The sequence below is a fragment of the Orycteropus afer genome, unplaced genomic scaffold (assembly GCF_000298275.1).
Source record: "Orycteropus afer afer isolate SDZICR_OR568_19922 unplaced genomic scaffold, OryAfe1.0 scaffold00096, whole genome shotgun sequence".
Classification (NCBI taxonomy): Eukaryota; Metazoa; Chordata; class Mammalia; order Tubulidentata; family Orycteropodidae; genus Orycteropus; species Orycteropus afer.
Genome location: NW_006921683.1, coordinates 9,771,930 through 9,785,415, shown reverse-complemented (window position 1 = coordinate 9,785,415; position 13,486 = coordinate 9,771,930). Strand labels below are relative to the sequence as shown.

Genomic DNA, 13,486 nt, shown 5'->3' with positions numbered 1-13,486 from the left:
GGAAGTAGGATTGCCCAACCTTCCTTCCAAGGAGTCGCTGGTGGGTTTGAACCGCCAGCCTTCTGGTTAGCAGTCAAGTGCCTTAGGCACTATGCTACCAGAGCTCCTATGGTCTTTATAGTAGCCTCATAAGCATGTGAGACCTGGACAGTGAATAAGGAAGAAGACCACAGAAGAATTGATGCACTGGAATTGAATGTACCACGAACTGCTAGAAAAACAGTGGGAAGTAGAGCTGGAAATTTCTTAGAAGCGAGAGTAGCCAGACTTCATCTCTTGTACTTTGGATATGTTGTCAGAAGGGACCAGTCCCTGGAGAAGGATTTCATGGTAAAGTATAGGGTCAGTGAAACACCCTCTACAAGATTTGTTGAGGCACTGAGTACAACGATGATCCCCAGCATGGCAACGATTATTAGGGTGGCATAGGACTGGACATTGTTTCATTCTGTTGTACATAGGGTCACTGTGAGTTAGAACTGACTTGATGGCACCTAATAGCAGTATGATAATTTTTTTTAACAACATGTAAAACATAATTGGCAGAGTCATTTGAAATATTTATTGAGAAATATTTATTCTACTTTTTTTTCTTCACCCTTTAAATATGTGAGTGTATCACCACATTCTTTCTACTCCAGGACTTATTAAAGAAATGTAGACAAAAATGTGGACAAAGTTTGATCCTTAAGTACACATTTCTCTGAAGTAGTTTTTATTTTCTGTTTGCTTCTCATATGCTGGAACTTTCTGTTTACCTTGCTAATGTTAAAACAAATGTTTATATTTTTGTTCACCCATAGAGGTTTTTTCTTTTTGTTTTCTTCAGGCTTGCCTTTTGTCACGGCACCAAATAAATTTGAAGCTCTGGCTGCTCATGATGCCTTGGTTGAACTCAGTGGAGCCATGAACACAACAGCTTGCAGTCTGATGAAAATAGCAAATGATATTCGTTTTCTGGGTTCTGGTCCTCGATCAGGTCTGGGAGAACTAATATTGCCTGAAAATGAACCAGGAAGCAGTATCATGCCAGGTATCGTTGTTAGTATATGTAACTGGAACTTCACTAGGTCCCAGGCATTCTCATCCATAGATCATTTCCTTTTGCTTAGTGAATTTCGAAGATGGATGGGGATACTTGAGGCAGCTTGTTTCAGAATGTCTTTGTGGACCCCTTTGGTCAGGACTTCTAGCAATGTTCCATGTAAGATAGGAAAAAAGAATCTGAATTAGCAGCATGTATCTTGATTCCCCGGGAGCTCTGGTAGCATAGTGCTTAAGGCACTTGACTTGCTAACCAGAAGGCTGGCGGTTCAAACGCACCAGCCACTCCTCAGAAGGAAGGTGGGGCAATCTACTTCTGTAGTGATACTGCCTCGGCAACCCAAGGAGGGATCGCTATGAGTCAGGCCGACTCGATGGCACATAACCACAATAACATCTTGATTCCCACACTGGAAAATTTGTAATTGTTCTTTTATAATTCAGAAACCAAGAGAATTCTGGAACAGGCTATTAAAGTGATAGCATGGGTTGAATAAAAACGAGGCTTGTCAAACACCTCTAATTTTACTTTTTGCAGGCTGTAGGCCTGTTAGATAAGGGAAATGTCACAGGCACTGTATGTCTCCATTTCAGCAAGTTATTTAACAGACTTACATGTTAGTCTCTGAATCCAGTGGAGAAGCATGGGCAGTACTATGAGATGGCCACAGCTGGATGAGCAGTGACATTTAAGGGGTGACTAATGAGTTGACTTCAGCCTGGGGGAGTATCTTGGTAGTAAGTTGAAGAGTTCTATACCTTTAACATTTTGCTGGTGACTTAGGGTAAAGGTACAGAATACTGCTAATAATAAAAGTTGAGATAGCAATACATTGGGTGACAGAATCAAGGTTTGTAAAGGTCTCAACGGCACATAACAACAACAACTGATTAATAAAACTAAAAAGGTGATTTTTAATAGGGAAAAAAGACCTGACTGTATATTCTTTTAAATCCATACCTGTGTAGAATGAGAGGAGATCTGACTTAAAATAATTCATGTTGAAAAATGACATAAAGGTTTAGTTGATTGAAAATCCCAAGTGATTGCCTAAAAATGAGAAAAAGAGAGTCACAGATAAAGAAATAATGTTCCCAGCATGTTACAGGTCAGAGAATGTCTGGGACACTGGTTCAAATTCCAGCTTGTCAGAGGAATGTCACCACGGTTGTATAGTTCTGCAAGTTTGTGTGATGAGTAAGATTATTCCAGCTTCCATGTCAGCTTCCTCTGGGAAGCCTACCTGCATGTTGACAGTGTGCTCCAAAGCAGCCTGCCTGATTCTGTACTTATCCTTTATCTATTCTAATTGTCTGCTCTCTTCCTAGCCTCTAAGAAGGCAGGAGACTGCTTCTTTCCTACTCACCAGTGTGTATTCTATTCATGGCTCTTGGTAGTTACTCTATAAATATTTATAGAATGAATGAAAGCCATGAAGGTATAGAAATATATTTATTGTGAAACTATGATTCAGTTTGTCACCACCTGTCGCTCTTTTTTTTTTTGGTTAGTTTGTTTCACTAAATTGACATGATGGTTAGATCTGCTTTATTTTCTTTTACTTTATTTAATGGAGTTGGATTTCCTTTTTTTCTGTTGTACATAAAATGTAATCTTTTCTAACACCTGAAGTCATGAGTATATTTGACATGAATTTGTTCACTGGTGATTTTCTTAAAGGAAAGGTGAACCCTACGCAGTGTGAAGCGATGACCATGGTTGCAGCACAAGTCATGGGGAATCACGTTGCTGTTACTGTTGGAGGCAGCAATGGACATTTTGAGTTGAATGTTTTCAAGCCAATGATGGTGAGCTTTAAATTTAATTTTTAATGTTTTTGCCTGTGAAGGTCAATTGTCTTGGTTTTTGCCTTTAATAAAAGTTTGCAGAAATGCAACATTAGGTACTTGGATGATGTAAGTGGCAGTGGGAAGCTAACCACATAATGTTAGAGGATTCAACCTGGATATTTAATTAGGTGACTTTTAGCTTTGGTATTTTTTTTTTTTTTTTTAAATAGGAAGAAAAATTCTGGAAATAATTGTTAGTTTCTTCCTTATATCTTACCACTAGGGATGTGGAAAAAAAAATATTTCTGTCAAGTTAATTCACATTTTTCTCCTGCAGAACAGCTGTTGGATTTGAACTGCTGGCCTTTTGGTTAACAACTGAGTGCTTAACCACTGGACTGGTATATAAGTCTCATCAGCTTTTATTTAAAAAAATTAGACCCCTTCAACCAAGTCTCCATCTCAGGCTGCCTCTTTCTTCTTTCAAATTCTGCCTTCTTGAAAGAATAATCCATACCCACTTTCATCCATGCTCCAGTTGTTACAGTCTGGCTTCAGCCCCCAGCACTTGTGCTGGAATTGTTCTCACAGTCATTAGTGACTTCATAAATTCAATACACTTTCCACAATTCTTCTCTTACTAACATCTGGTGCCAAGTGTTCTCTCCTTTAAACGCTTTTTCTTCAACACTTCTCCCTAACTTCTTGTCTTCCTTTCATCTCTCAAGCTTTCTTTTATTTGTTTTACCTCTTCCACATACCTTAAACACATTATTGTGTCTACCAAAACTGTTGTTCTTCCCTTATTTTTATGAAGATAGAACAAGATGGAATCATTTCTCACCCAGTTTCCTCAGCTACAAATAATGAAATTGTTGTCATCACTTAGAGTCCTTTGTGGAAAGCATTATATCTAAAATATATTAGAGACTTGTATCTAGTTGATATCTGGTATAATGTCTGAATGTGCAAATGACAAATACTAAGTATATTCATTCAGTGTACTTACCAAATATTTACTGAGTTTTACTTTGTATTAGGCATTTTGCTGGGCTCTAAAGATAGTCTTCTGTTGCTTCTGTAATGAATGCGGGTATTTTGTATCACTAGTATCTGGTAGCATAGTGGCTAAGACACTTGCCTGCTAACCAGACGGCTGGCGGTTCAAACCCACCAGCCACTCCTCGGAAGGAAGGTTGGGCAATCCTACTTCCGTAGTGATACTGCCTCGGAAACCCAAGGAGGGGTCGCTATGAGTCAGGGCTGACTCGACGGCACATAACAACAACAACAAAGATAGGCCAATTAACAAGTCATTTTCCTTGCCCTCATGGAGTATATGTTCTAGTGGAAAATAAAGAAGGTTAAAGCAAGACTTAGACCTACAAACTTTTGCTTTCAGATTAGATAGATTATCAACAGTTAATACCAGCTGCCTGACATAATAACAAATGACTTGTTTATCTTTTTTTTTTTGTCTTTAATAGAGAATGAAACTATATGCCTTATGATAAAGCATCAAATTAAATCTTGGAAGTTCCATGCCTTCTGTTAGAGTTTTATATTAAACCAAAAAATAAACTCATTGCCATCGAGTCAGTTCTGTCTCATACTGATCCCCTTTGGTTTTCCAAGGCAGTAAATCTTTATGGAAGTAGATTGCTCAGTCTTCCTTCTGCGGAGTAGTAGCTGGTGGGTTTGAACCGCCAACCTTCTGGTTAGCAGTCAAATGCCTTAAGCAGTACGCCACCAGAGCTTCTTGAGTCTTGTATTATTGGGAGTTTATTTGTCAGACCCTAGAATTTTAGACCAAAGAAATTAGAATTTGGGTATATCTTAATAAAAATGAAAATGTTACATAACATTTAAAAAATGCTTACAACAAACAAATTGATTTTATATTATCTTTAAATATAGTAATGAAAACTTATTTTAAAGTCACCATGAAATATCCTTTTTTAAATATAAAAAACATGGTAATTATTCAGAATTAGGAAGCCCTGGCTGAATTTTCTAAGCTTTGTAGCTTTGCTTACCCTTTTTTTTTTTACCTGGAAGGTTCTTTTTCCATCTCTGGCTAAACTAAGTCCTCTTCATTGGGAAAAAAAAAAAAACTCGCTGTCGTCAAGTCGATTTGATTCATCGTAACCTCCTTGGGTTTCTGAGACAGTATAAGTATGGAAGTAGATTGCCTACTCTTCCTTCCAAGGAGTGTCTGGTGGGTTTGAACCACCAGTCTTCTGGTTAGCAGTCAGATGCCTCAGGCACTACACCACCAGAGCTTCCCTCCATTAAAGGGGACTTCAGTTAAAGGGGACTTCAATTATTTTCCTGTATGCTCTTTAACACTTTATCCTTCTGTCTTAGAATTTAGCACAGGGGGTCTTGTGTTTTAGTTATTTGTATTTACATCTTCTCATCACTATTTGATTTTTGTGCCCTCAAACATTTACAATTTCTTTCACATTTATTCTTTTACATTAAACCAAAACCCACTGCCATTGAGTTGTCTTTGACTCCTGGTGACCCCATGGTGTTACAGAGGAGAACTACTCCATAGGATTTTCTTGGCTGTAATCTGTAGAGATGTAGATCAACTTTTCTTCCACAGCTGCTGGATGGGTTTGAACCTCCAGTCTTTAGATTAGTCAAGCACAAACCATTTGTGGCACCGAGGGACCTGTTTTCTTTTATATGTTGTTGTTCTTGTTGTTATGTGCCATCTAGTCGGACCCGACTCATAGCGACCCCTCCTTGGGTTTCCGAGGCAGTATCACTATGGAAGTAGGATTGCCCAACCTTCCTTCCGAGGAGTGGCTGGTGGGTTTGAACCGCCAGCCTTCTGGGTTAGCAGTCAAGTGCTTTAGCCACTATGCTACCAGAGCTCCTTTCTTTTATATAGTGCCTTATAATTTGTAGGATCACTTTATCTTTTATTGAATTTATGTACAGCCATCCTATGCACAGCCATTCCTCAGGTTACGAATGTCAGATTTACAGACAATCCTTACTTGACATTAAAACAGGGCTTCAAACCATTTTGTCATGGCCAATGAAATGAAACAGGAACACATCTGAATTTTTATTAGGTGATTTATCATGGTTACTGGGACAAGAAAAATTATGGCTAAAGGCCTTGGAATGGGAGACTTGGAAGAAGCTCAGTGAGCGTTTTCAGTACCCTGATCATAAGATTGGGTTATTGGCAAGACTGTGAAGAGCCACACACCATCTTCATTGGGGAGCCATCTTTAAGCAGCACTGTTCTAGCTCAAAATTCATTTATGTGTATATTTTCTCTCAATGTGAAACAACTAAACCAACCTCTACTTGAAACAAATTCTTCATCACAGTCATCTCTACTCGCTGCACGTGGAGCTTTTAAATCTTTGAAAAGGCTTCAATAATTTTCTTGCACTAAAAACAAACTCACTATTGTCAAGTCGATTCTGACTCATAGCAGCCCCTCCTTGGGTTTCCAATGAGGTATCTGAAATAAGGCTAAATAAGAACTGTGCACCTGTCCTGACTCACTTTACAAATCTGGCTTAAAGACATATTTATCAATGGATACTGTTCTTAACCTGGAGACTGTTTGTATTCATTTGTGGACTGTAAATAACTATTATTAATATGTAACACTATTTGTGAATAATGTTATTGGACAAAAAAAAAAAAAAAAAAGGTGAGACTTGGTAGATTTCTCTCTTTCTCTTATAGATTAAAAATGTGTTACATTCAGCAAGGCTTCTTGGGGATGCTTCAGTTTCCTTCACAGAAAACTGCGTGGTGGGAATCCAGGCCAACACAGAAAGAATCAACAAGCTAATGAATGAGTCTTTAATGTTGGTGACAGCACTTAATCCCCATATAGGTAAGATTTGAAGGAATAATAATAATATTTTGAATACAAAATTAAAAAGCTGAAAAATTTTATAAGAGATTCCTATATCACTCTGTGTGGACAGCAGATTACTTTTGGACATAGTTTCAGTAAAATCTCTTACAATCTTTGAAATTGTGTTGAAAGGTGTTACATATATTTATAATTTATGATGTCATAGTTCTGTCAAAAACTTGATTATTCTTTATTTTTTTGAAATGTCATAGTGAAGTCAGAGTTAGTAATTTAAACTTACTTTGCTCTTAATGGAATTTAGATGCTTGACATTCTATGCAAGGCTTTGTAGCATAGAATTAGGTTTCTTGTTTGGTAATGACACTAGGTGGCACTATCTGATTAAAAAAAAACCAAAAAAACTCACTGCCATCAAGTTGGATCCTACTCATAGTGACCCCTCCTTGGGTTTCCTAGGTGGTATCTCTACTGAAGTAGATTGCCCAATCTTCCTTCCAAGGAGTAGCTGCTGGGTTTGAGCTGCCAGCCTTCTGGTCAGCAGTCAAGTGCCTTAGGCACTATGCCACCAGAGCTCCCATGGAATGAATTAATTTTCCTACTTCTAGATTCTGCTTTGCTATACTTTGTTGTTGTTGCTGCTTTATTCAATTCTGAGATGGAAAATTACTGGTTAAAACAAAAGAAAAGGATATGTTATTCACTGCTTTTGGGAATAACAGCGAGAAATGGAAATATTTCGTCTAAAACCATGCTTTTGTATTCCAAGTCTTTCCCAAAATTGTAAATATTTCATTTCGTACAGTCAAACATCTATAAGTTTGGATTGTAGACTGACCATAATGATTCCATTAAATATACTTTAGGACTTTTTTGAGTTTTAAGGCATTCATTGCATTATGTTGTGTTAAAGCCTTTTCTCCCTTTTCCTTATTGCCAAGGTGAGGTTGTGAACATATTTGTTGGTTTTCTCTTTTATTTGTTTTTGTATATTATTTTTTTATTGTGCTTTAGTGGCAGGTTTACAGAGTGGAGTTTGCTTTACATTCAACATTTCATGTACATTTGGTTTCACTCCCTAATTATCATCCCCAACCCAAACCCACTTTCCTCCCCTCTCTGCCCAGTAACTCCCCCATCCGCCGCCCCTCATAGTTATGCACCCTGTGTGTTCTGCATTTCCTCTGGTGCCCCATGATTGATGGCTCCAAGGGATACATCTTCATAGAGTGTATGGGTGTGTCACCCTGGGTTGAGTGGTCTGTGTGTACATCTTATTTACTGTTCTTTTTCAGATGTCTCTTTGTTGGTGTAGAGGCATCCAACTGATTTTTGTATGTTGACTTTGTATCCTGCTACTTTGCTGAACCTGTTAGTTTTTTTGCTGAGTCTCTTGGGTTTTCTATGTACAGGATCATATCATCCACAAATGGAGATAGTTTTAGTTCCTCTTTGCCAATTTGTATGCCTTTTATTTCTCTTTCTTGCTTTATGCCCTGGCCAGGACTTCCAGTAATACAGTGTTCAATAGAAGTGGTGATAGAGGGCTTCCCTGTCTGCTTCCTGTTCATAAGGGGAATGCTTTGAGTCTTTCTCCATTGATAATGATGTTGAGTGTTGGCTTTGCATATATACCCTTTATTATGGTAAGGAATTTCCTTTCTATCTCTATTTTGCTGAAAGTTCTGAACAGGAACGAGTGTTGGATTTTATCAAATGCCTTTTCTGTGTCAATTGATAAAATAATATGGTTCTTTTCTTTTGTTTATATGGTGGAATACATTGATTGTTTTCCTGATGTTGAACCATCCTTGTATATCAGGTATGAATCCCACTTGGTCAGGATGTATTCTTTTTTTGATATGTTGTTGGATTGTGTTGACTAGGATTTTGTTGAAGATTTTTGTATCTACATTCATGAGAGATATTGGTGTGTAGTTTTCCTTTTTAGTGGTGTCTTTCCCTGGTTTTGGTATCAGTGTTATGCTTGCTTCACAAAATGAGTTTGGTATTCTTTTTCTATGTTCTGCAATAGCTTGAGTAGTATAGGGGTCAACTCTTCCCTGAATATTTAGTATAATTCTCCAGTGAAGCTATCAGGGCCAGAACTTTTCCTTGTGGGGAGTTCTTCTATGACCTGTTCAATTTCTTTTGTTACGGGTCTGTTTAAGTATTATATCTCTGAGTGGGATAGTTAGGTAGGTCTTGTGATTCCAGAAACTTATCCATCTCTTCTAGGTTCTTGAATCTGTTGGAGTACAGTTCTTCATAATATTCTGTCAGTACCTTTTTTAATTTCAGTTGGTTCTGCTGTGATGACACCCTTTTCTTTTACTATTCTTGTAATTTGCATCTTCTCTTTCTTTTCTTTTGTTAGATTTGCCAATGGTTTGTCTATTTTGTTAATCTTTTTGAAGAATCAGTTTCTTTTGTTGATTTTCTCTTTTTTTTTTTTTTTTCTTTTTTGGTTTCATTTATTTCTGCTCTGATCTTTATTATTTCCTTACTTCTAGATACTGTAGGATTCTTTTGTTGTTTTTCTTCTAATTGTTGGAGTTGTTGAGTTAGAGTGTTGATTTTGTTTCTTTCCTCTTTTTTGATGTATGCGTTTACTGCTATCTATGAACTGCCCTCTGGGTACTCCTATTCTGTGTCCCATAGGTTTTGGTAGGATGTATCTTCATTCTCGTTTGTTTCTAGAAATTTTTTTTATTTCACTTTTTATTTCTTCTATTACCCACTAGTTTTTGAGCAGTGTTTTTGTTCAACTTCCACATGTTTGATGTTTTTTCTTTGATCTTCCTATTATTACTTTTTAATTTTACAGCATTGTGTGGTCTGAGAAGATGCTTTGTAGTATTTCAGTGTTTTTTAATTTATTGAGGCTTGTCTTATATCCTAACATATGATCTATTCTGGAGAAGGATCCATGCGCACTGGAGAAGAATGTGAATTGTGCTTTTGTTGATTGGAATGCTCTGTATATGTCTGTGTGGTTGAGTGGGTTGATCGTGTTGTTGAGTTCTTCTGTATCTTTGTTGAGTTTTTTTCTAGTTGATCTGTCCCTCCTTGAAAGTGGTGTGTTAAAGTTTCCTACTACTATTGTAGAGTGGTCTATTGTCCCTTTTAATTCAATTAATATTTGCTTCACGTAATTTGGAGCACTTTCATTGAATGCATAGATATTTATTACAGTAACATCGTCTTTGTCAATTGACCCTTTCAGCATCATATAGTGTCCTTCTTTGTCTCTTATGTTGTTTTTCACCTTAAAGTCTATTTTGTCAGAAATTAATATTGCCATTCCTGATGTTTTTTGGTTACCATTGGCTCGGTATATTTTTTTTTTCCACTCCCTAAATCTTAATTTGTTTTTATCTTTGCGTCTAAGGTGGGTCTCTTGTAGGCAGCGAAATGATAGGTCTTCTTTTCTTATGCAGTCTGCCACTCTCTTTCTCTTGACTGGTGCATTTAGTCCATTCACATTGAGTATAATTAGTGACAGGTATGTCATTCTGTTTGTGTTTTTTTGTCGTGTTGTGGGAGTTTCCTTGCTCTGTATACTTTTCTGAGTTCGTTTTGTTGTCAAGTGTTACCTCTCTTTTCTTTTTTATTGGTGGTTTTGTGCTTACTAAACCCATATGTTTTCTTTCTTTCTGTATTTGCTCAGGGGGATTGTTAATTTTCTCTGTGGTTACCTTGGAGCGAATTCTTTTCCCTATACTTTTGGAACAGTCTGTTCTATGAGGACATTTTCCTGTTTTCCTCTGCATTTGGAGTTAGTACCTAGAACTTTTATTCACTTTATTTGGTTAGTTGCTGTTGTCGTGTGCAGACTGACTTCCTTGATTTTTAGTGTACAATGTTTTAGGTTCTTCTTTTGAGCTTCTATTTCTGATTTGGTTTTAGTGTTGATGTCATGTGTCCTGATTTTGTTGTTCTCTGTTGTAGGTTGTCTATTGGAAAGACTGACTTTAGCATTTCTTGTCAGGGTGATCTGGTTTTCACAAATTCTCTTAATTTCTGTTTGTCTGAGAATGTCTTGATTTCACCCTCATATTTGACTGATAATTTGGCTGGATATAGAATTCTTGGTTGGAAGTTCTTCTCCTTCACTGTTTTATATATGGCATCCCATTGCCTTCTTGCCTGTATGGTTTCTGCTAAATAATCAGAGCTTAGCCTAACTGTTTGATTATTGCAAGTAATATTTCTTTTGTCTCAGGCAGCTTGCAAGATTCTTTCTTTGTCTTTGGTTTAGGAGTGTTTAATTATGGTATGCCTTGGTGTTTTTCTCTTAGAATCTATCCTGTATGGGGTTCTTTGAACTTCTTGGGCAAATATCTTTTCTTCCTTCATGATATGGGGGAAGTTTTCTGTTAGTAAGTCTTCCACAATTTTCCCAGTGGTTTTTTCCACCTCTTCTTGTTCTGGAGTTCCAATGAGGTGTATATTGTTTCTTTTTAATGTCATCCCATGTAAGTCTTAGGTTCTCTTCATTTCTCTTAAATCTTTGTTCTGATTTTTCTTCATACAGAATAGTGTCCAGGGATTTATCTTCTAGTTGGGAAATGCGTTCTTCAGTCAATTCTAGCCTATTCCTTTCTTCTTCCACTGTGTTGTGTAATTCCGTAATTTTGGTATTCATCTTCTGGATTTCTAACTGCTGTTTTTGTATGAGTTCTGATTGTGTATTAATGTTGTTATTTGCTCTTGAATGGTTTTCCCAAGTTCTTCCAAGGTACTGTCTGTGGTCTCCTTGATTCTGTTTGAAGTTTCCTTAAGCTCTTGTAGAGTTCTATAAACATACCTTCTAAATTCCTTCTCAGATAATTCTATTGCCTCCTCTACCTCCATGTTTAATGGGACTTTTGTTTGGAATTTTACTTCTAATGCCTTATCCTGTTTTTTGTTTGATTTGAGGTTGCCTGTTGTTTCCTAGACATTTTGAAGTTGTCTTTAACTGTTAGTTATATGTTGATTTGTTTTGTCTTGGTTTTATGATTTAATATTTTTGGAAATGTGGAGCTGGTGTATTTTATTTTTTTGGCTATTAATTCAATTGTGCTGGGTTGGTCTACAGTTTTCTTTGTGATGATGGAATCATTGTGTGGTATGTGGATGCAGATCTCTGTTTGTCATGAAGTGACTTTAGGATTCAATCCGGCCAGTGTTATGGTTGCTTAATGTGGTTTTTCTATTGGATGAAGCAGGGGAGAGGCAGGGAAAGAAGGAAGAAAAGAGGGAGGAAAAATAAAATCTCCAAGGCACCAGGAGCTATTTCCAGGACATCACTGCTAATGATGACGTTATACTGTTACTCACAGGCCCTCAGCTCAAGTTCAGTAAAGACTCCAATTTTTAGGAGCACCACTTTCCACCAGGTTTAGACAGCCGCAAAAACCCCACTCTCCAGGCCCCTCCATGCCAAAAAGCTGACCTAGGATAATTTTAACCCCAATCTACGATATGAGTTTATCCCAGGGCCCACCCACTTGTGGCGTGATTCCCCTCTCTGCTCCTGATTCAGTGGCACCCGGAGCCGGAGGGCTCTCTGCTCTCTTCCAGTGGTCCCAAGTTTACTGATAAAAGCAGATGCTGAAGGTTGATCCATGGAGTGGCTGTTGGTCCTCTGGTATGTTCTCTCCATTGACCCAGGAAGCCCTCTGATGCCCCATCTCGCCGGCCAGTTGGTGTTCTGCATGGCAGGGTCACCTGTTTTGTTTTTTTTCTTTCTGGGTAATTGCACTACCCCTTTCTCCTTTCTAATCCTACTCCCCTGAGTTTGGCATACTCTCTGACTTATTGAACTGTTAAGAGTGCCACAATCCCCGCTTCAAACTGTTGCACCTCGTTTTTCAGGCACTAAGATGCTAGAAGGAACTAATGTGTATGCTACAGGAAAGACACCATCTTCCCTCATTTTTCTGTTACAAAACAGTGATGCAGTCATTTGGCATGATGTGGTTATTACTTTAAAACATTCTATAATCCTGAAGTTCCAAAGCAGACTTTACATTCTTGACTTCACATCGAACTATAATTTCAGTTTTACTAAGTTAGAGCTCATTTGGCTTGCTTTGGGTAGGTTTGGGTAGCTGTGAGCCCAGTGTGATACCTGTTATTTGATGTAGTATTGAGATTGGTTATGATATTTTGACCCATTTAAAATTATTGTGCACTGACATTTAACTAGAGAAATAATAAAGGGGACCGGAACGCTCCTGTGCAAAATGTCTTATCAGATCTATACTGAAGCATTTTTTTGAAATATTTCAATTAGAGGTATCTCCTAAAGGTTAGCGATTTATGAGTCTTTTCTGGAATTAATTTGTGATGTGAAAAGACTTATCAGGAGCTATTCACTCACTCACTCACTGCTGTTGAGTCAATTCCAACACACAGCGACCCTCTTTGGGTTTCTGAGGCAGTAAATCTTTATGGAAGTAGATTGCCCAGCCTTCTGGTTAGCACTCAAATGCCTTAGGCACTATGTCACCAGAACTCCTATCAGAGGCTATATAAGGATAAAATGGAAAAACAGCACCTTAACTGGTTGACCAAGCATGAGCCTTACCAACTTTCAAGCCGTGGGTTGTCTGTGTCCTTGATAGGTACCAGGCTGATTGTCAATAGTGTTGTAGGATTTGGAGTGAGGTCTTCCAAAGAAGAGAGTTGAATATGATTATCATTAATGCTTAGACTTTACAGCATTATTAACATAAAAATACATGATATACAATATTGAGCCTAAAAGTATAAACATGAGAATTCTTTTTTTTTTTTTTTTTTATT

The 13,486-nt window shown here is 37.6% G+C and overlaps 1 protein-coding gene across 1 annotated transcript in view; it reads left to right on the top strand.

Annotated features, from left to right (window-relative positions):
- The window catches only part of FH (fumarate hydratase), a 61,664-nt gene that overhangs the window by 38,886 nt on the left and 9,292 nt on the right, over positions 1 to 13,486 (top strand). The window contains exons 7-9 of the mRNA XM_007942716.2: positions 830 to 1,033; positions 2,726 to 2,853; positions 6,556 to 6,709. Of these exons, the coding sequence (XP_007940907.1) occupies positions 830 to 1,033; positions 2,726 to 2,853; positions 6,556 to 6,709 (486 nt within the window). The remainder of the gene's footprint in view (positions 1 to 829; positions 1,034 to 2,725; positions 2,854 to 6,555; positions 6,710 to 13,486) is intronic.